Source organism: Chelonus insularis, unplaced genomic scaffold (genome assembly GCF_013357705.1).
Source record: "Chelonus insularis isolate UGA/USDA-ARS -01 unplaced genomic scaffold, ASM1335770v1 contig_146_pilon, whole genome shotgun sequence".
Taxonomy (NCBI): Eukaryota; Metazoa; Arthropoda; class Insecta; order Hymenoptera; family Braconidae; genus Chelonus; species Chelonus insularis.
Window position 1 is genome coordinate 1,149,001 of NW_023276387.1, and position 23,989 is coordinate 1,172,989.

The window sequence follows — 23,989 nt, forward strand, 5'->3', positions numbered from 1 at the left end:
CCATTGTGCTATTCAACAATCCTTCATCTCCAATAAAATAAGAACTTGAGACTTGAATAAAAATCATCCTCTTGATTTTCAATATTCCCTATCATCATCAAGTCGTGTGTTAATTACTGACAATGAGGGATTTAGAGCTGTTAAGAGCTGGAATTGTTATGAATTGAAGAACAAAAGAGTCATGTAATGAATAGAAATAGGAAAAAAAGAATCATTTTATTGGGGAAACAATTCGATGTAAGCTCGTGGCAATTGCATTGTTGGAATGTACTTGTTTCCCCTATTTTTTTCCTTTCAATACCATCCTACTATATAACTCCCTCACTTCCTGCCTCAACTCATTGCTCAAACTATTCTTCTTTCTTTTCTACACATTTTGCTCTCATTATCCATCTTGCTCTCACTCATATCTAGTTAAGCCATGAAACGTCAAACGAACTGGTTGTTACCGCAATTTTACTCGCGTTGTTGCGAATAAAAATCAAACAGAAAATAATAGTAATAATAAAAATAGCCTTCATCTCTTCAATAAAAATGGACGCTTCATTTTTTTTATCTTCTTTCTGTTGGACCCTTTTTTTTTTATGTATCGTTGACTATTATTTTTCGTGTATATTTTCTTCAACGAATCATGAATGCTTTTAGTATGAAACTATTTTTCTCTTTGTGGATGTTGATGTCAATTATTCTATTGCTTTGTATTTTTATACATTTTCCGACGTTGTGGAACTTTATGGGATGGAGTGTCAATGAAGAGGACCCTGCTGCGGTTCCGGGAATTAAACTTTTGTTTATGGAGTTATTTATTGTTTAATTTAGCGGTTGGATGAGATGGGATAGAGGGTGTTTGAGTATTTCGTTGGGAAAGGTTTTGGACAAGGAGATGATTTTATGGACAAGAGTGATTTTTGGGAGATTATGAGCTGTATGTAGGTGTTGGGATGTATTTTTCAGATTTTTGACGTGATTTTGTGTTTCTAGAGGTCGAGAGGAAGAAAATGAGTGGTCGAACTTGAAAATCGGACTACTTTTATTTTTCAACCCCAAAAAATGGCAAGTGGTACCCCTTTCCATTTTTTTTGGCCAAAAAATAAAAGTACTCCGATTTTGATGATCGAGGGCTCATTCTCTTCGTCTTGATGCGTAGAAATGCGGAATCAAGGCAAAGCCCGGAAAAATTCACTTTAACACCCTCAAAAAGGGGTAAAACTAGATACACATTAAAAATCATCATCCCCTTGACTTTAAACCCCTATAATTCATGAACAGAAGGTCCAATAATGTTTTTTAAGAACGTTTTAGAAACCCTAGAATCTAAGCTATATGATGATATCCGCAGATTTATTAGAAAAAATTTATTTACCCCTAAAAATCGTCAAAATATAAAAAAGGTCACATTTTCTAAGGAGTTTGTCAGTTATTTCGGTGATTTTAAGGGTGAAAGAATCATTTTGAAAATTTTTTATGGATATGCATGTTTAGCTTAGATTCTGAAGTTTCTAAATATCTAGTTACAATTATTATTAGATAACTCCGACTTTCCGACAGTTGTCTGTCTTTCACTGAACATATGAAATTACGTACGAAATATTAAATAAAAAAATTTCCTTTATAAAATGATTTTTAATTTGCCTCCTCAGTAACTTAATTTACATGTTAAGTTAATGAAAAAAATTATGTTTATTGTGATGAGAAAAAATCTGGAAAGTCATTTTTATATATTGATTTTATACATAGTGCGTTTAATACCATATTCTAAAGCATTACTTTTGAAATAATTCCAATTGTACTCTTCGATGATTGCCGCTTAAACCACTTTATTGTGCTCACTAAATTGTTATGGATTTTCCATCCAACTGGTCATAAATTTATCAGCAACAATACTCGCAATAGCTCTGCAATAAAAAATAAATTGATGATAAAATAAGGAAAAATATTTTATTTCCATTATTTAACTATCAAAATTTTATTGATAATCATAAAAAGTGTGGTTAGTTTGTAATTATTATTATTGTCAATAAATTAAAGTTAAAATTACTTTAAAAGTACAAAACAACAAGAATAATAAAAATAATCATTTTCTCTCACAGATTCTATGGTACCTGTAACTATGTGCCTTCTTATAGAAAAGGGTCTTGCCTTGGTGAGTAATAAAAAGATAATATTGTCTTTAAATGATTTTCTGAAATGAAAACAGTTTTATTATTTTCTTTTCAATGTAATAGATTCCTTTTTTTAATCAAGTTTTCATTCAATTTATCAATTTTTTTTCTTTCTTTATTAATTTTATAATAATTTTTATAAAATACTTTTGCTTTTTGCTTTCGATTTCTTTTTCAATTATAAAATAACTGTTTCGTACAAATTCTACGAATTTAAGTTAAAAATTATTAGATTTTACAATAAAAAAAAACCAAATTAATTAAAATTTGTTTTATAGAAAATTTTTTATTATTTATATTCTTATTATTTTTTAAATAAATTGAATCAAAACCTCATCAAAACAATGCGGGTAGAAAAGACCCCATTACCACACGCCGTGTGGAAATAATGTTGTTCTGACACTTTAACCTACAAATACTTGTTTTAAATCATTATTTGAAGTAAATTGTTTCACAATCCCAATAATAGAACAATTTTTTTATTTTTCATGAAGTTTGTTTTTCACTAAAGAGTTAAGATAATGAAGTCAGGAATGATCATATTACTTCACGGCGTGCGGTAATATTGTCATCAGAGTTTTTCTATCGAATTTAAGATAAAAACAAACGTTTAAATCGAGAAGTAACACTAGGATATTTAAATCATAAATTACTTTTTGTATAAAAATTTTATAAATTTTAATTAAAATTTACTTGATTCTCAAATAAGAAAAAAACTTCATTAAAATTTGTTTCGTGAAAATTTTTATCTTTTATGATAATTAAAAAAATGATTGAGTAAAGTATAAAAATTAATTGGAATAAATAAAAATAAATATGAACATTTACTTTTATATATTGAAATCGTTTTGCTTCTGGAGAAGTCACAGCAAAAATATGGTAAAAATATGCAGAGTTAAGCAAATCAATGGAGGAATTGTGAGTTTGAAAGGATTTTTCACATGTTATAATTTAGCTTGGAGCGTTAATCTGAAAAAACAAAATACGCATGTTGTTGAGATAAAAAAAAAAAAAAAAATTGAAAAAAAAAAAAAAAAATAAAAAATAAAATACATGCTCTGCAAACCGGAAACCAACTAACCGGATTACATTTCGTTGATGAATATCCCGAAGTATGCCCTGAGGAAATCCACATAAATACCTTTACGCTGTTGTTCCTACTTTACAAAGAGAACTATATATACAATACATTCTATCTTGCAATCTTCTGTAATCTGAAGTTTAATGAGTAAATGTTTTGTTGCACAAAATGAGAAAATTCAATTATTAAAAGTACATGGGATTATTTTCTGCAACATGTTCGAGTAATACTTATTGATGATGCTGAAGTATTGACTTCTAGGTAGTCATCAATACTTTACCCATCAATTATGTCTAGCATCATGTTTTCTATCTTTCATGAGCTAAGAAGCAGGATTAATCTAGTTCTGGTCCAATCCTAGACCTGGTTGATGCCAAGTCCAACTCTGATCCAACATAGAACTTGATGCTTGGTCTAGTGTTGGACCTAGACTGGACCAGTCTTGCTTCCATCTAGATCTCCACTGTTAAATATAATAAATATTCTCACCTGACTTTAGCAAACTTACTTTTCTTTTCTTGCCTCCCAGGACATAATCGAGCATGGTCCAGGAACAGTCTTCCACGTAATCAATCTGGTGGTGATGGTGATGATGCCGATGGTAATTATACACGTCAAGGGTTCCGGATTTAGTTTGAGTAAGCATTGCTGAAAGCTTTACGTATCGTTTCTCTAAACTGTCAGACAAGGTCGATAGAACTGAGGGAAAGGTAACAGACAGTTGAACGGTGACTATGTAAATGTAAACGGCCCTGTGGTCTACCATACTAGTCTCTACTTGCTTTCGTATTCCGGATATTCTAGCATGTTACGCGGAGTTGAAGCTTTTGCATCTAGGGTCAATCGTACCACGTCTATTGTATCAAGGAACTCGGAACTAATTTGCCTAAATTGTGCCTCCACCCTATTCTAGAGTATGTTCTCTTGACTCTAGTATTTTACCACATTCCCATGTTTTAATTAACCAAACGAATCGAATTGAAAAATCGACATTTCGATATAAATAAAAACAAAAAAGCCTCTAGACCATGCGTCTTTTTTTAACTCTTCCACTCTCAAATTCCTCGCGTGCTTCAAACTGTCTTTTAGGGAGTTTAATTAAAATCAGCTTTGTAAAGTTTTGTGATACGTTGATTGTTTAAGGTTTGATTGAATTTTTGTTTTTTTTTTTTTTTTTTTTTTTGCATGTTATTTTTTTGTAAACGTCAAACTTACTTATCACAATGAATAAGAAAATTCAAAATGAAATTAATTTTTAATATTACTCTTTGATAGTTTCTTATTAAATGCATAAACTTCAACATATATATATATATATCTTTCTGGATGAAAAGTTTTTAACTACGGAGTATTATTCTCTCGTCATAGTGTATTCTCTCCATTTGACAGAGAATGTGTCATTCACGTTTACATGCAAATGCAATTATTTCGCGTATCCCGAGATAGTGTCGTTGGACCGGTTGCAGCTGCTTCATCTACACGTCGTGGCAAATGATCATCGAGTGACATGCACATCCGTTTGAATTTCAATGCCTGGCATAAGTGAACAGACAAACTAGCGTGCTGTCAATCATTAACTTTGTATTATGTTGATTTTAAAGAATTTCTCATGAATTCTTTCTATCTTTTCTGACAGTTTAGTTATTTTAATTTTAAAAAAAGAGAAAAAATATATTAGGAAGGTGGGGAAATGATTCTATTCCGGCATTTTAACCTATAAATATTTATTCTGAACTATTTTTTTATTTTCTCTTTATCCTTAATAATTTTTTTTTTTCGTGACACATGTGTTCGATTGAAAGGTTAAGGTGACGAAGCTAAGAATGATCTTATTACCACACGCCGTGTGATAATATTGTTATTCTGACATTTTAACCAAAAAATACTTGTTTTAAATCATTACTAGGAAAACTGTTTGATTAATTTAAATACGTCGTTAGATGAATTGGCGGCAATTTGAATTTTTCCAAATGAATAAATCATTTTACATCAACACACACTCGAGCATAAGCAGTACATTATTGATCTCTAGTTAAAAAAGTTACCATCAAATTCGCGTGAAAAAAATTAGCTGATACATTCGAGAAGTCACAAAATTTCACTTATATACTTATCAAATTTATATCTAAGTATGTTTCAAACTCTTTGCTCATCTTCAGCTGTATACTCGACCTTTCAACGTTCAAAAAGAACTTGTGTATGCTTGCATGCACTCAGAAACATCCTTACTTACTTAAAGACTTGAAAGTCTTCTTTCTCATAAAACTAGGAAGTAAAGTCTCTTCTACATTACAGTCGAATGTTTGGATTTTTTTCTTTCTACTAAAAGATGACTTTAAGGAAGTAAAAAGGATCGGCAAGCTCACGCTAAATATCAATAAAAGCTTCTTTTTTTTTATGTATCATTCGAGCTGTGAGCTGTTGGTACTTATTTGAAACTAGTTCAGGATAAATAATTAAAAAGTATTTAATAAATAGTAAATTGCGATGAAAGCGAGAAATAGTGATGTCAATACAGATATGAATTTATCACTGTAATATTGCTGACAAACTCATTCTAGATACTGAAGCTTTCGAAAATTGAATAGCCTACGGGAACTTCTGGTATTCAAAGCTGTTATCAAGTTTGCAGTTGTACCACAAAAATTCCCTCTCCGTCAGAAGTAAATCTAAGATCCATTTAAATGATTTGCTATATCTATTTTGTAATCAAAGAATGCTTTTTATCTTTTGATCAATGAGATTTATTTAATCATCAGTATTGGAAATGTAACTTTACAAAATGGTTTAATTAACAATTGGTTTAGGTTAGCTTACTTACAACTGATTCTAAACCGGGAAATGAATTCAATTCAGAAAGAACTTTTTTCTGCGCCGAAGTCAGTGTTTCAATACCTTTTTCATTAACAATTGTGAGAAGTTTTATTATCGGTGATAGCGATAGTTTATTATCTAATTCAGTTTTTTCTTTGGTACTTTTTAAATCTTCTAATGGTTTGACATCATCCACTTCTTTGTTTCTTGACAGAGAAACCGATTGTTTTAGATGTTGACCTTGGACTCCGGAATGTTGATCACCTTGATCACTTGATGATGATGATGAGCTATAGCTGGTACTGCTTGATTTCTTATGCTTTGTTATTCCCGATTTTCTAATAGATTTACTTGACTCTCCTTCTTCTTCATCTTCTCCATTCTGCTCATCAAGAGCTGAGTCTTCATCTTCCGTATCATCATTTTGGTCATCATCTTGATCACTTGATGAAGATGAGCTATAGCTAGTACTGCTTGATTTCCTATGCTTTGTAATTCCTGATTTTCTGGTCGATTTATTCGACTCCCCTTCTTCTTCATCTTCTCTATTCTGCTCATCAAGAGTTGAGTCTTCATCTTCCGAATCATCATTCTGGTCATCATCTTGATCACTTGATGATGATAAGCTGTAGCTGGTTCTGCTTGACTTTCTATGCTTTGTAACTTCTGATTTTCCAACAGGCTTCATTAAATCTTCTCCATTCTGCTCATCAAGAGCTGAGTCTTCATCTTCCGTATCATCACTCTGGTCATCATCTTGATCACTTGATGAAGATGAGCCATAGCTGGTACTGATTGATTTTTTATTCCTTGTAACTCCTAATTTTCCAACAGATTTATTCAAATCTTTTTCCTCTTCTTCATTTTGCTCATCAAGAGCTGAGTCTTCATCTTCTGAATCATCATTTTGATCATCTGATAAGGATGAGCTATACCTCGTCTTACTTGTCTTACTACTAGCACGATGCTTCTCTTTTAATATGTTATTACTATTAAGTCCTTTGTTAACCATAGCTGAAACTGATGGTTTCAGTCGTTTAAATCCACCATTCTCGTTATCGTCTTGATCGTTTGACGACGACGAGCTGTAGCTGGTTCTGATTGACTTCTTATGTTTTGTAAGTCCTGATTTTATCGTATGCTTAATCGAATCATCTTCTTCTTCCTGTTCATCTTCTCCATTCAGCGTATCAATAACCGTATTTCCGTCTTCTGATTCACCATTTGATGATGATGAGCTAAAGCTAGATCTACTGGTCTTGCTAGAATGGAGTTTATTTTTAGATACACCATTGTCATCATGTCGTTTTTTAATCTTACCAAGAACCAGTTGTTTTAGATCTTTGACTACTGAATCTTGAGCACCCTGATCACTTGATGATGATGATGATGAACGATAGCTGGTTTTGCTCGATTTTATGCTAGAACTTTTTGCTCTTTCTTCATCATCATCGTCATCTTGCTCAGGTTCTTCTTCTACAGTCATTTCTGAAACTTGTGGGTCTTCAGATTCGCCATTTGATGAAGACGAACTGTACCTGCTGCTCCTTAACTTTTTATTTTTTGTAACTCCCAATTTGACAACAGGCTTTATTAAATTGGATTCTCCTTCCTGTTCTATATCTCCAGTTAGCGTATCAATGATCGAATCTCCGCGTTCTGGCTCATCACTTGATGAAGATGAGGTATAGCTAGTGCTACTCTTTTTCTTGTTTGAACGATTTCTATTCCTGGACATACCACTATTATCTATATCTATATCAGCTATTACAGGAACTTCTAGGTGAACACCATTGTCTACTTCTATGTCACCTATCGCAGGAACAGCTAGGTGTAGATCTCCAACTCCTGAATTTTGGTCGTCTTGATTACTAGATGAGGATAAGCTATAACTGCTACTACTTGACTTTTTATCCTTTTTAAATCCAGACTTTTCAATAGGTTGATTTAAATCTTTTTTTTCCACGATCGAATCTTGACCTTCGGATCCATCATCTGATGTTGATGAAGTATAGCTAGAACTACCAGATCGTTTCTTTGAACCATTCTCATGTTCGTTACTTCCAGAAACTTCCTTATCCTTTACGACTGAAACTGATTGTTTCAGGCCTGAGAGTCCTGAATTCTGATCCTCTTGATCATTTGATGACGACGAACTAGAGCTGCTCCAACTCGATTTCTCAATTGTTTCGCTTCCCTGCTTATTAGTTTTAGGAGCCTTCTGACTTATATCTGGAATGGATTGTTTCAAAACTTGATTTTCTAAGTTGCCATTATCATTGAGTGTTTTCGTGTTATCGCTACTGCTCGACTGATGGCTCAAATATTCTTTATGCCCATTATTTTCTGAATTATCATTTCGACTCTTCTTATTGTCATTGACATGCACATGATTCGTTAATTCTTCACCTCCTTTTGAATTTTGATCATTCGAAGATGATGATGATGATGTGCTGTAGCTTCTACTAGACGATGTCTTATCTGTCAATTTCTCATGTTTATTATCACCTAGGCTCTTTTTACGGTCAGATGTTTCATCGTTTTGTTTTGATACAATTTCTACAATTTTTTTAGTAACTTTTTTTTCTTCAACCGCTTTATTTTGTCCACTGCTATCTTTTGATTGCTCTAAACCTACTAAATCTAGCCCAGAGTATGTTTGATGTTCAGCATCATTATGTGATGATGAAGCACTTTCACTATTACCACCTGTAATCAATCCTAGGTTATTTACATCTCCGTTGCTTGCATCAGATTTCATTCCTACAACTTTTACTGACTCTTCAGGTTTCTTGTCTTTCAAACCTTGATTTACATTAGAATTGTCATTTGATGTTGATGAGCTACTGAATTTGCTGACAGACTGCTTATTATTTTTATTTTGTACACTTTCATTATCAGTAGATTTTTCTATATGTTCAGTAGAACTTGTTTCTACTCCTTTCGTTGACTTTTTATCATCTTGATTATTCACATTGCTTTGATATAGACTTTCACCAGAAATCTCTTTTGTTGCCTGTTCGTCAACTTCTGAGGATTGCGTCACTTCTCTATTAGATCCAAATACTTCTTCTAGTATCTTTGGATCAATATATGGTCGTTGACCGGCACCTGAAGTCACATCAACTGATCTTTTCACGCCTTTTGCAGTTATCTTTGAGTCCTTTTGATCGTTTGTTAGGGCTTGTTTTATATCTCCATTGGATCCAACAACTTCTTCCGATATCTTCGAATTAACAAATGATTTTTGATCGGCACCTAAATTATTATTGACTGATGTTTTTACATCTGTGTCTGTTGTTTTTGATTCGCTCACTATTGCTGATGTTCTCGGATTCAAATCTAGCCCATGGGGTACCTGATTGACTTTTGAATTCTCATCAACCAATTGCTCCTTATATTGAGTGTAACCAGGTTGGGTTCCATCAAAATCTGAATTTCCATCGTCTATGTTATCAACGTTGCTATTGATCTCATTAATGAGTTGAGCGAATTGTGGGTCTGACTCTAAATTACCATATCCTCGTCGTTGCGTCCACGACAATAACCGAGACATTTGTTCTTTAAGAAGTCTAATCTTTTCTTGGCGAAGACCACGTTTCAAATGATGGCGTTTTTCGAGATGACGTAATTTTTCGGAGACTTTGTACAGTAAACAACGTGGGTCATTAAGTCTTCCTGGACCAATTAATACATCAAATTGATGGATCCATGAAGTAATTTGGGCAAGCAAGTCTTCATTAGCGTAAGCTGAATCATATCCCCCACCAGCTGCTTGTTCAACTAATGATGAACCTCCAAATTGACCGTTTCCCATTATCAAGTCGCAATTTCTATTAATATCTTCGAATAGTTGGTCGCATTGTTGCCGATTTTTTTCGTAAAATTGGGCACCATCTTTCTGTTTCAATGCCAGCAAATCACCTATACATTTCATAACCATTCCATATTCCATCCCATGACGACCGTCCTTGAAGAACACATCAGAATGATCGCAAATGTGCATCAGTTTACGAGAGATTTCTGGCATTAATTTACTATGAGAACCAAGTAATCCAAACAATTGATTCTTGATAAAACTTAATTGTCCAGTTAGACCGAGATTCAAGAAATTCAGACGAGCTACATCACCAGATGAACCTCCAAATTGAACATTTCCCATTATCAAGTCGCAATTCCTATTAATATCTTCGAATAGTTGGTCGCATTGTTGCCGATTTTTTTCATAAAATTGGTCACCATCTTTCTGTTTCAATGCCAACAAATCACCTATACATTTCATAACCATTCCATATTCCATCCCATGACGACCGTCCTTGAAGAACACATCAGAATGATCGCTAATGTGCATCAGTTTACGAGAGATTTCTGGCATTAATTTACTATGAGAACCAAGTAATCCAAACAATTGATTCTTGATAAAACTTAATTGTCCAGTTAGACCGAGATTCAAGAAATTTAGACGAGCTACATCACCAGATGAACCTCCAAATTGAACATTTCCCATTATCAAGTCGCAATTTCTATTAATATCTTCGAATAGCTGATCGCATTGGTGCCGATTTTTTTCATAAAATTGGTCACCATCATTCTGTTTCATATAGATTAATAGAGCTATGTTTCTCTTCAAAAGATCATACTCTCTTTCATGATGGCCATTCTTCAAAAATTTATTGGAATCTTTGCAAACAAATCGTATTTTGTCTAAGATTGATGGTATTCGTTCATTGTAACGAGCATAATCTGATCCTCGACCAAAGAATCTTAATAAAAGGTTCTGTATGATATTTCCTTGGCTGAGTAAATCTGAGTTTAAGAATTTTCCACCAAATATGCGACCAATAAGTGACGAATCATGTTGAGCATTGACATTAACACCTACGTTGTTACCGAAATTCGTTTGAAGCCCATTTGTTTCTGCTTGTGGTATATAACTCTGACCAGGATAACGATATACAAATGATTGACTAGGATTAACGTAATAGCGTACGTTACCTCCGAAACCCTGATCAAATCCATTTTGACTTGCGTAGCCTCCACCACCACCACCACCTCCTATGATTTGAAGTGGTTCTTTAACTGGGTCATGTCCTAAAAATCCCTCTACAATGTTTAGAGGTTTACGAATAAGATCGGATCTTCCAAAATGTCCTTCATCATCACCTAGGAAAGATCGCAACAGTGAACGTCTGTGTCTGCTGTGACCTTCACCATGATCCTCACCTCCTTCCCTGTTGATAACAGCACCTTCGACGAGTATGGATGCCATAATGAATGAAACTAGCCTAGACACATTCAGAGAAATTCCATTATCTTTTAATACATCGTTTTAACAAACAATTAATTCAATTATTAGAAGAAAAAAATTGATAATTCAATAATAACTTACATTATGACTCCTCGTATCTTTTGATCTAGATTGTGAGCTTTCATTTTTTTTCAACTTCAGTTAATTACAATCAGAATAGCGGCACTTGATAGATATTTTTTTTTCTCAATAATTTCTTCAAAGTTTTCTTCTTTTTATATGAATTGATAAGAAATATTTTACAATAAATTTTTTTATTATTACTGTCAATCGTGTTGGAGCGATAGGAAAAAATGTAATAATATTTTTTATTATTATTTTTATGAGAACGTTTTCTTCTTATTCTAGAAAATTCTTTACGATATTAATAAAAAAATGTAATAAATAAATCCGATAAGTATTGATGAAAAATATTAGCTACTATTTTTTTTAAAAATTCATTTATATTTCAATTAAATATATTTTATGAATTGTTTTTAAAATAATTATACATCTTTTGATTACATCAAACTATAATAAGCTATGAGGACTATTATAGTGCAGTTTCAAGGTCATTCAATTGGTATAATTATAGGTTATAATGTCAATCTTATTTATGAATTTACATAGATACATGAAGTTAGCCAATAATCGATATGTATTCAAAAAGTGAGTGACTTTTTTCTTATTGGTTACAACATTTAAATCATTATCCAATCATCAGCGTGCATTTAAGGCGCGCAATCAGGCAAACAATCGAAAATGTAAATACTTAAAAAAAATTTTCCAATAAATTTTTCGTGATTATTTTTTATTATCTGTTTGAAATATTTAAAAATTTATCTTCAAACAACAAAAAAATTTTTATATCATTTTAAGTATTATTTTATCAATTCCTCATCGTGACGTAAAGAACAAATATTTTTGAAGGTTAACTGAAAATCAAACTGACTCAATTCTGCAAAAAGATATAAATTATTCGCAATAGATTGCTAAAGAAAATGTAAAGTAGATAACATGAGCAGAAAAAAATGAAAGAGAGTGAGAGAGATAAGAAACAAATTATGTCAAAAAACGACGAAACTAACTCTCCCCTGACTTCAAACGAGAACGGACTCGACGTACCGTGAAATTTCGCTAACGGAAAAGTGTAGATGTGCTTGAGTGTGGAAGTAGATGCTCGTATTACGTACGGACTGTAGAAGTAACTACGAATATAGTTTGCACTCTACGTCTAGACTACGCAAGTATTGCGTATAATTTTGTGCACACCAGTAAAATCACTGGTCTTGTGAATGCGCAACTGGGATTAAAGATGTCATGGATAAGGGATTATAATATTTCATTCGTTTAAAAGAAAACAAAAAAAAATATTCACTCATGATTGGAGTTTATTTTTTAATGATATTAATAAACACTAGAGTGCGCAGTAATGATTAGAAACTAATTTGAATTTTTTAACCAATCAGAAATCAGTCACTCACAACTTCGATATATATCGATTATTGACTAACTTCACACGTCCATTTAAACTCACAAATAGGATTACCAACCAGCGGTAAGTGTTAATATTATTTTTTGTGATATTATCAAGCATCATTATCATCCAATCATTGATGTACAATAAAATCTAGTGCTATTTATAAATTTATTTAGACACATGAAGTTGGCTGATAATCGAAATATATCGAAAAGTGAGTGACTGATGTTTTATTGGTTGAGGAATTCAAATTGTCATCCAATCATCACACTTTTTGCCCATAATGTATTCTAGAAATAATAAAAAAGACTTGGAAAGTGGTTCAGAATCCTAGAAGAATCTAGAATTTTTTTTCTCCACTTTCAGCATTTTTTTTTTCAGTAGAATAGAGGTTAGAAAAAATTTTTTAGATGTTAAATAACAATCGTAGAATTGTTTGAAAAAAAATTCCAAGTGTAGAGATATATTTTTATTTGCATTGCATTAGAATTTTTATCCCAGTATAAAATAGCAATTGGATTGAAATCGTGTTAAACTTTAGTTTTGTGGTAATACTAGCAATATATTCAATGGAAGTATGTACACATATTTCGTGAGATAAAATCTATACTCCACGAGAAATCTACTAGAGGATAATGTACACATTATACCATTAAATTAGTAATGTAAATCGGCCTAAGCAGTGAATTATCATGGAAATGCGAGATAAGGAAAAGGAAATAGTTTGCAGAGACTGAAACAACTGAGATACCAAGCGGAAAATTCTCCGAGTTATCAATTGTTAAACTTAAATTGTTCATTAATCCATAAGAAAGAAAAAAAAAAATAAAACAAAATAAAAAATACTTAGTCAACAAAAAAAAACAAATTTCAATATCAAAAGTTATAATTTATGCAAAAATATATTTTTTTTTTTTTTAAATATTTATTAAGTAATTTTAATTTTTTATGGTGTTACCATAATTTAGTGTAAACAAATAAATTCTCAAAATGGTAGTTATAATCGTGAGCATGTATTTCTGGAATTGTAAGTGAAATTCCTGGTTAACCAGATTCACTCGAGAAACTTGAATAATTTCCACGTACAGCTGAAATTATTCCAATATTATTGATTTTGAATTCCCGAGATATTCGATAGAATAAAATACAGAAGACTAATATACGTTATTCATAAGTCGATAAGAAATTACATGAATGTTTCATTAGAATGTATATTAGTTCATTTGAAAAATCATCATCATCATCTAAATAATTTCATTTTTAACAAGCACATAATTAAGACTGTACTATCAGAGGAATGATCTTCATAATATTTCCTATAAAATCAGAAATATCAGTATTATTTTTCTTCCAAAATGTCGCCTTTTTTTACCGAATTGTTTGAACAAAATTATTCAAACAATTGAGCAAAAGGCGGCATTTGTTTGAATAAATGCAAGTAATAAACGAAAAAAAAACACGAACAAATTTTTTTTAGCTATGCTACGGATCCAATAGTGAATTTAACGATATCTACTGTAGATTCATCGTGGGTTTTAATAGATAATCAAAATATTTAGCATAATTATCCCAAGATAGATTTAGTTATTAATCACCGACTTGATTTCACTGAATCCCAATACTCTAAATAAATTTACTGGCTATAATTTAGATTGTAGGGTGTAATTCGCTACTTATGTCGCGACAAATCCCTTGGCGAGAGCAACTGAGTTTCTCGCAAGAAACGTTTGCTACTTTCTGGCACAGAATTCAACTGGCAAGGAAACGTAATCACTAGCATGAGTTACTGTGCGTAAAACTACCATCTTGGCAAACCTCACGCATTTATTCTCAACTTTAATTTCTTGCTTTACCCTCTTTCTGTCTATTTTTTTTATTACTTTTTACCCTCTAAGTTAATATCAACCGTGTAAACTATTTTCTTGTTCTTTTGACAATTTTATACAACACTATAAACATCTGATTTATTATTATCATCTTCTTTTATGATGCCATCCATTAAATGAGACTCTCTTTTTGCCATGGAAATCAGTGGATCAATTATAAAAACTTGAAGAAAAAAATCACACCTGTCCTAGAAGTATCTTCTATCCAAGAAGAAGAAAGAGTTCACCCGAATAATTCCCTGGAAAAAATATTTTCCTTTTTCCTCGTATCGACAGAACCCAGCGAATAAATCGAATTCTAATACATGTGAGCAAATAAATATAAGACCAAAAAATGTTGAGAGTTGGAGCATGAAACGACGCGACGATTGCACGTATAAGAATGAGGTAGCGGCTATTCCTCAGTTACGATCCAGGTTTATATATATAGAAAGAAAATAACGGAAGGAACGAACATGGAAAATTGAGAAACTATTTTCTTCGCTTGGGAAAGTTGCCGGTGTGTATGTATAAGCTGAACAACGTGCTATATAAGATGGTCGTTGTAGGTACGATACTATCTTGATACACGTGCTAGAGTTATCGATAAAACATACTTTGCGACTTCTAGTTATTTTGTACTTCCGACCTTTATCATAATACGATAAAGAGTGGGTAAAAAATATCTAGTTGTATCTATTGGAATAAAATAGCTTGGGAATGATGTCAAGTTGGAATCATCCTAGCAATTGGGACAGTCCAGATGTCAAAATTACCCAGTTGGAGATTAAAATGATCATCATCATTGGATAAGATGAATGCATGGAAGCATTGGTGATGGAAAGGAGTTCATGAGAATCAGGAATCATTGCTAGTAGAGTGATCTTGATGGGAAGCATGATTTAGTAAGTGGTCCATTCTTGGTCCAACATTTTTATTAGTCTAGGATCATTGGTACTTTCAATTGGGCTATTTTTAATCAATACTCTTTCCAATACAAAGAATATTATTTATTACAAGCAAATATGATTTTTATCATCACCACGTGATATTAAAATTCTATTTTTCTTCTTCCAGTTGGTGCTCTCTATGTCTCCATGCTCTACGCAGTGCTTTTCCTCAAACTCTGGTCCTACGTCCAAGTCAATATGTGGTGTCGTCTGAGCCAAAAAAATCACTCGTCTCAAAATAGAATACGAAGACAATCTCTATCCTACAATGATTTGCAATGTAAGTACATTAATTACTTTTTTTTTTTGCTCTTTAAATAAACCTGATTGCCTGACATGTGTACACAAACGAAGAAACAACAAATTGTCGTTATATTTGAAAAAAAAAAAGGGAATGACTGAAATAAATTTTAAACGGTTGTAGTATTGTAGGGGATTAAATGAGACAGATATAGAGTAATCATAAAGCTCTTGCACGTTATTGCATGTCACCAAGTCATTTTATTCTGAATGAGTTTCTGAAAACGTTCACTCTATTTCAGAGAAAGTCAATCAGACCAAACGATCGTCGCGTGATGTTCCGATTCTCTGTATATCTTACTATCCGTTCTAAAAAATATATAATTTCGTATTAAATATTTAAGCAGAGGAACAAACTCCCTTAATAATCAAAACCAACCTTTTATCTTATTTCGTTGGATCTCCATGACCATCAACAACATAATTATTCTCCTGGTCATCAACATTCTCCATTTTCTACACGGAAATAATTTCATAGGGAATTATTACTAGCAAGATTAGAGTAAAATTTACTAGTCAAAAAAATTACTAGATATTTTTGATTATAATACTTAAAAATTTTTACCAACCAACTAAAAAAAAATCTAGTAATTTTTTCGGCTAGTAAATTTTACTCTAATCTAACTAGTAATAATTCCTAGGTAATTTTTTCACCAGTTTGTCTAGATCTCGAGATCGAAACAGCACCAATCAAATTGATCCTTTAATTAATTTACCTTTAAACCACTTCCGGTTGTTATCAAGTTGAATCTCCAATTCTATCAATGCATCTTGTAGTTGCAATTGAAACCAATAGACAAAGAAACTGGGGAGGAAACGAAAATAAAAAAATAAAATACCCTAGAAGAAAGAATGAAAGAAACGAAGGAATCTCGCAAATTAACTTGAAAGCTCCAGCTTTCGACAACGAGCTTTCTTGGTAAGAACAAGCGTCGGCAATTTTCGCCAGGCAATTGCGGATGCCCTTAAATTGTGGAACGCCAAAGACACACCCATAGGTACACGAATAATCCCCAGATCTTTCAGTCTAATAGGTTTTAAAGGTATATATATATATATATATGTATGTGTAGATGAAGAGAGAGAAAGAAAGATAAATTAGTGGCAGAAAGCCAAAATTGGAAATTTCATCCACTCTAATTGCTATATAATAAAATGATGATATTAAAAGTATCTAAGATTGATGCCGGCAAAAATTAATCGACTGATCTTGGGTGGTTTAGACTCATCAACATTACAAGAAAAAGCAACAGAAAATAGTTAGGAACATGGAGAAAAGATTCTTGGATTTTTACTGGGATCAATGTGCTGAAGAACTCAACTACAAAATGTTAAATAGGAAATTAATGTACTCAACAAATGGTTCACTTTCCCCTATCTTGTTAAATCTAATTAAAACAATAAAAGCTCGAATAATTTTTTAGAATGTTATCTGATTAGTTGGCAGGCAATATCATAAGTAATATGACAGAATTAATTTTAATTTTTTTTTCCAAACAGGAAGAAAAGAATGTAACTTAAATAGTTTAATGTTAAATTCCTTTTTTCCAACAAAGACTCGATGACATACTCTATCGCATTTTCGTGAGCTCAGAGATAAAGTTAAATATTCTGTTAGACGTGTAAGACATGTTGAAGAATAGTGTGAGTTTGATCGAATGCAGAAGGTGCTACTTTATACGTGCTGGTGTGAGTTAGAAGCTAAAATCTACTTTAATGTTGTTCTTTTCATATTTACCAGAAACTTTTTTTTCCTCCAAATTTTGTTTCACGAATATTCATTCCGTCTGGATACTTTCTCTGTTTTATATATTCCATTATCCGCTATTTAAAAATCCATTTATCAAACAACTAGAAAAAATAATATCATTCTATTTATTAATTTATAAAACAATTAATAATTTTATAGGTTCAGGAGTTATTCCTTGTAGTATTGACCGAGTAATAGTGATCAGTTTTTGGGCGTACCTAAAAAAGGCCCAATTGGAGCTTGAAAAATATTTTTCAGACCCAAAAATATTTTTTAAGCCTATGGTAAGCCTAATTTAAGCTCAAAAATATTTTTCAGGCCCACAACACGTCCGATCTAGGCCTAAAAATATTTTCCAGGTCGATAAGAGGCCTAATCAAGGTCTCAGAATATTTTTCAGGCCCACAACACGTCCAATCCGGGCCTAAAAATATTTTACAAATCCATAGTAGGCCTAAAAATATTTTCCAGGTCCATAATAGGCCTTATCAAGGTCTAGAAATATTTTTCAGGCCTCTAACAGGCCCAAAAATATTCTAAACCCTTAAAAAAACAAATTACAATTAAAACTAATCATTGAATTAATTTTCATGCTATAAATTTACAGTTGTAATAATTTATTGTCATCATTGATGAATACAATCTTAGAGAATGGGCTTGGATTGGGCATACTATGGGCCTAAAAAGTATTTTTGGGCTTGAATTGGGGACCTTCGGAATTCAAGTGTGTATAAGGCTTGTTTGGGCCCTGAAAATATTTGTAAGATAAAGAAGGGCTTCAATCGAGTCTGTATTGGACTTTTTTTTATCATTTTAGATGTATTTTAGGCCTCTTTTAGGCCTATTCAGTTGAACTCGGGTGATTAAAAAAAACAAAAAAAATATTCCTAACGAGATAATTGTATAAATGAATTAATATTCAGCAAGGCATCTGTTAATAAAAATAAATATTTCTGTAAACGACAAGAATTCATGTTAAAATGTGAGCAATAAAGAAAATGTTGAGAATTTCATTGAAGGAAAATGCTTGGCGCTCGTTACATCGTTGGCACGAAAAGCAGGCGTCGAAAGCTTGAGCTTAAGAGTTGAAAAGCACTACTAACTATACAAGGATGATGGTAAGACGTCGACAACAACAAAAAGTAGCTACGAGAGAGAAGAAAAAGAAGGAGGAGGGAAAAAAATAATATAAAAAAGAAACGTAAAAGCAAAGGATGAAGATTCCTGACCCCTTCCCCTTGAACCCAGGAGGTAAAGGATAGGCATCCTTGGCGCGTTGTTGCTGTAATCCCTTGCTATCTTGTCGTTCGAAGATATTCTCGGGTAGGAAGGTGAGGTATAAGCTGGTGTAGAGATAAGAAGAAAGATGCGGGATATAAAGTAAGATAAGGGGGTAAAGAAGTAGGGGAGTAAAAGAGGTAAAATTTCTTAAAGTTTTTTGATCGAGATCAGGACTGGTGAAATGTGCATTGGATGCCCTCTATCCAATCTTGTCCTTATTTGAATTCCAGATTGAGATTATCTGACGGATTTGGATAATTGAAGAAATTCTATCAGTAAGACAGGTGTGCACTTTGAGTTTGAATCAATCATTTTTCTATATTTTTTACTTTACTTTCATCGAAACTCGAAATAAGAATTATTAAGTTAGGCAAATTCATTGAGAACAAAGAATCAGAATCTTATACATATCAATATCTCAATTCAACACAGTGAGGTAAAGAAAAGTTGTGGAATTTTTGATTAAAAATGATTTTTAATTAATAAATATTTTATAACAATAAAAGAGTCTTAATTACAAACACATTAGTGGTTTTATAATCAATTAATTTTATTATATCATAAAAAAATATTTGTCAACAGTTAAGAAGCTTTCTTTATCATTAAAAATTTCTTCTACACTGATAGAAGGATTTCTTTGAATGTAAAATAATTTATTTGCAGCTAACAAATATATTATTAAAAAAAAAATCTAATAAATGTTTGTTAATAGTTAAGAAATTATTCATTAGGGTAGATTTATTTAGTTCAAATAAATGATTTCTTAGCTGTTACCAAATATTTCTTTCCTACCCCAAAACTATGATTCAACTCCGGGGATATATTTTTGTAATGACTTAGCAATGAATCAACTAACAACATAATTATTATTCTTTGTAAATATTAAAGTCAAAAGTATTATACAATACAATAATGACTCCGTAATTCTTAATATTTATAATTATAATATTTGTAGGTAATAAATCTTATTTGCTTAGCTGTCTGATATTATTATATTTATAAAACCATTAAAAATTCACACGAAATTAAATGGTTATAATGTAATTATCTCGTCGAGTTATTGTTTAAAAGAAAATATTAATTTTAATCATTACGAATTCGTTATTTTTTATTTAATAAAAATTTTCAATAAATAAAAGTTATTTCATAATATAACCAAACATTTGATTATGCTTGACCATCATTCTACTTTACTATCGAGTCCAATCATAGTATTTAGATGAGAAATAAATATTTGTCAACAGCGAAGAAATCATTCATTGAGCCAAATGAATCTATTCTAATAAATAATTTCTTAACTGTTAACAAATGTTCATTCGATTTCTCTTTCAAATAACATATTTATTAGCTGCTAATAAATTGTTTTTTTTTCTCCTTTTGTCTGCCCCGCCTCCCCTGCACTTAGCCACGGGGCCATTGTACTGGGTCCAAACTTATGGTAAAGGCGGTCTTAGGTGGGTTGGTACAGACCGGCCTCATAGCAAAACTGCAGAAGCCTGTCCGTCCCGACCGTCTCGAGAATGGGTGCGTCGGTTCCAAAGTTCCCTAACAGGCGCTGCCTGGGTTCCCTTAGCCCCATTCCCTTATCATGTGGAGAGGCGTCTCCTCTTCCTCACCACACCACCGGCACGCGGATTCCTCTCCGCGTCCCAGCATCTTCATATGGCATCGAGTTAGCCAGTGCCCTGTGACGGTGCCCACGGCCACTCTTAGCCTTCTTTTATCCAGTTCGATCAGGTCCCTACTCACTTGAGTTGTGGGTTCCCTGACGAACGCTCTGGTGTGCCTCATCCCCGAGGTCTCCGCCCAGTAGCTGGTGAATCTTTTGTGCATAATAAATTATGTTAGATAGAAAGAAATACTTCTATCTAGTGTATCAGTGTAGTTTTAACACGAATTTTTCGTCAGGTCCTAGAGCATAGCCATCATAAGTATGATGATATTTAAAAACATGATGTCAAAATAACAAATGATTGTCTAGTACTTTCTATTGTATTTCATCCGTCAAAATGATAACAATAAATAACTGGAATATTTTGTTTCATTTCAGCATCATCTGTCCATCAGAATGACAATGATGAGGATATTCTTCATGATGGCACTGGTATTCCAGTTCTAGTTAAATATCCAGATAATCTCAATATCCGTGATCTCATATACTTCCTGTTGGCACCAACGCTCTGTTATGAATTGAATTTCCCTCGAACAGAGAGAATTCGTAAAAGGTATGTATTTAGTTATTTTCATTCCAATTGATAAAGAATTTTTCAAAAGTTTCTTTCAAGCTCAATTCATTCTCTTGACTTCTATCAGGTCTCTCTCAATTCTATCGCTTAATCTTCAAGTTTAAAAAAAAATTTTCACCCCAAACTTTTGGTACTTTCAATGGACTTGAAACTGCTATCTCGTTTCTAGCCTATTCACAAGTCTTTTTACTTTGGCTCGTTCAGCTTTTTATTTTATTTTATATCATGGCTAAAAGTCAGAAGAAAATTCAACTACTGTGGGAGGTACCAAGTGAAGGCACTCGTTGAATTAGATTTGAGTGTAGTGAGGCCATTGTTGTGAAACGAAGGAGGTGGTAACCATTGCAATGGATCGGAGTGATGTATTCTCGTTGTACTTCCGACCTGTTTCAAACGATTCGTATTTCCACAATCTGGCAATACCAAGATTCACGGCGTTCCACACAGTTTCATGTTTTCTCTTGCATGAGATACTTTTAGTGTTGGTATTTTATAAAAATAATACCCATGGTATTAATTACAATTATAGCGGATACAAGTGTGAGAAGATGAAAAATAAGACTGTTAATAAAGCTGAACATTAGCACCTGTATCTACATTTCCATGGCCAATAACTTCGAAAATAATCAGCATCAAGTAAAAATGGTTGGAATAAAAGTTGTTCGTCTTAATCTAAAGAATTTTTTTTGTTTAAACAATTTTTTTATATCTCTAATAGTTTAGCCAGAAAATGAGTTCAAACATCGTTTTTATTTCGTTTAAAAAGTGGTGTATTTCATGCTACTGATATTGATTGTCATGTGGTTATGATTCGTAGAATTTCTTTGTGTATTTTTTTTACATTTTTTAACTGTTCAATTGTACATGCGTGTACTTAACACTTCCCCCACCATCATTCGTTTTCTGCTCCCTACACTCTATTGTTCGTATCTGTTCACACTTCAATATGTCATCTCCGATTCAAATTGTTTTAGTCAAAAAGACTATGCTTATGATATTCATCATGTAGGAATATTTATGTTCATGATATCAAATTTGAGCCGAGATGAAAACTTCAAGATCATCTAGCTGTGAGAAACTTAGCCATCAACAAGACATCATGACTTGAGCTAATATTTAATGAATTTATTCCAGATTCCTGATGAAAAGAATCTTTGAAGTATTCGTGGGATGTCAAGTAGTAATGTCTCTTTGTCAGCAGTGGATGATCCCATCAGTTAAAAACTCTCTAATTCCCTTCACAGTAAGTAATAAAATAATAGTGATAAAACTATCTCTAGACATTGTCAGAAATATTAGACTCTAGATGTTAGGATGATTTATTCAAGTTTCATTAATATTCCTCACCACTTAGGGTTAATTTAAGAAGTTATTCAGTTAATTTTTGTTCTAATATAGAATTTAGAACGTGTTCAAAGTTAATAATGACCTAGCAGACAGAAAGCATCAGTCTTGAAGTAGAAAGTAACGCATCTAAGGTACATATAGACAAGCAGATGGTTGTTTGAATGTCAAGCAAGTAGACTAGCTAGTTTCCACGAAAGTGGTTAATCGTAAATGCGAAAGTTAGAAGACACGGTGTGCTTCCAAACCACCATCGCCATTCTCCTCTACATTAACCTCAACGTATGCAACTTCCATCCTTTAACTTGAATCTCTTGTGTAACCTCATGTATGTATTTCCGAACGCCCTTTCCAACTTCTTGATAGACCGTCGAGCGTGCACGTACTATCAACCATTCCTAAATGTGCATCCCTCTTTACTTTATGCACGTCTGCTCATACCATCATTGCCGCCATTTTGTCTTAAGAGACCCAACGTATCCAAATATACCTTCAACATACCCTTCCTCAACAACTTCAAGCCACACAATTAATCCTAAAGTTTCTCAGACCAAGACCTGGAATTTGCTACGTCCTAATCGAACGACCTGCTGATGACAACTTGTGGATTATCTTCTTGATGAGGTAGTGGACTTATCGTGAAATAAATAAGTTTGGCATTTAAATTACCACATGCTCTATTATTCATTGGTGGATATTGAAATTACTGAGTGCAAGGTATAGGAAGCAGCATCACTTGCATAACCTTTAAAAAATTGAACAGACACACTTTCGATTTACAATGTAATTAAGACTTGTTCATATATTCCATCATTATATCCAAAAATATTTTTACTAAACACTGGTTGAAAGAATGTGTGATGAATTGGCTGAGAATGGTGGAAAGCAGGGAATTGAAAGAGTTGGAGATAAAAAAAAAACGAAATGACTGTGAGACTTTTAATTTGATCTTAATTCTCTAAAGCTGGACATCCATCAAGTTCCAACAATGTCTTGTTAATTCAGTCATTTCAGAATTATTACAAGTTTCTCAAGTACTCTCATCTCTTTTTGAGCTTACATTTATTTTTGCTTTCAGCTAAAAATTGTATACCTTGACAAAGAAAATAATCAACTATAAATTTACGTAACATCTCATCAAGTTAATTATTCTGTTGAATAAATTGTTTCTATTTTCTCGAATTTCTACTTTACAATATTTTATCCACATTTTTTTCCTTCTTTCGTTTAATGAGATTCTCCTTAAGTCTCTTACATTTTTTCCTATTTTCTAATTTTTACATTTACTATTTTTCTCGTTACACTTTTCAATCTATTCTCCTCTCACTGTTTACTTTTACTTCTTCATATTTAATTAATTGAAACATTTCATTAACTAAAGTAAATTTTTAGATAAAAACTGAATAAAAAGAAAGGGGGGCGAGGGGGG

At 32.4% G+C, this 23,989-nt stretch overlaps 2 protein-coding genes across 3 annotated transcripts in view; one reads left to right on the plus strand and one right to left on the minus strand.

Moving 5' to 3' along the window:
• Window positions 1–23,989, plus strand: part of mdy (midway) — a 40,343-nt gene that overhangs the window by 8,267 nt on the left and 8,087 nt on the right. The window contains exons 4-8 of the mRNA XM_035077697.1: window positions 2,091–2,143; window positions 3,773–3,881; window positions 15,767–15,919; window positions 21,021–21,195; window positions 22,351–22,459. Coding sequence (XP_034933588.1) covers window positions 2,091–2,143; window positions 3,773–3,881; window positions 15,767–15,919; window positions 21,021–21,195; window positions 22,351–22,459 — 599 coding nt within the window. The remainder of the gene's footprint in view (window positions 1–2,090; window positions 2,144–3,772; window positions 3,882–15,766; window positions 15,920–21,020; window positions 21,196–22,350; window positions 22,460–23,989) is intronic.
• LOC118075159 (serine-rich adhesin for platelets-like) lies at window positions 5,964–11,549 on the minus strand. Of its 2 annotated transcripts, XM_035096857.1 has the most exons (3): window positions 11,447–11,549; window positions 6,882–11,342; window positions 5,964–6,560 (listed from the first exon to the last, which is right to left on the minus strand). In XM_035096857.1, exons 1-3 carry the CDS (start codon window positions 11,488–11,490, stop codon window positions 6,047–6,049), a joined length of 5,019 nt encoding a protein of 1,672 aa, XP_034952748.1. In that variant the 5' UTR covers window positions 11,491–11,549; the 3' UTR covers window positions 5,964–6,046. The 2 variants fall into 2 exon arrangements, with proteins under 2 accessions (XP_034952748.1, XP_034952747.1); XM_035096856.1 differs by having other exon boundaries at window positions 5,964–11,342.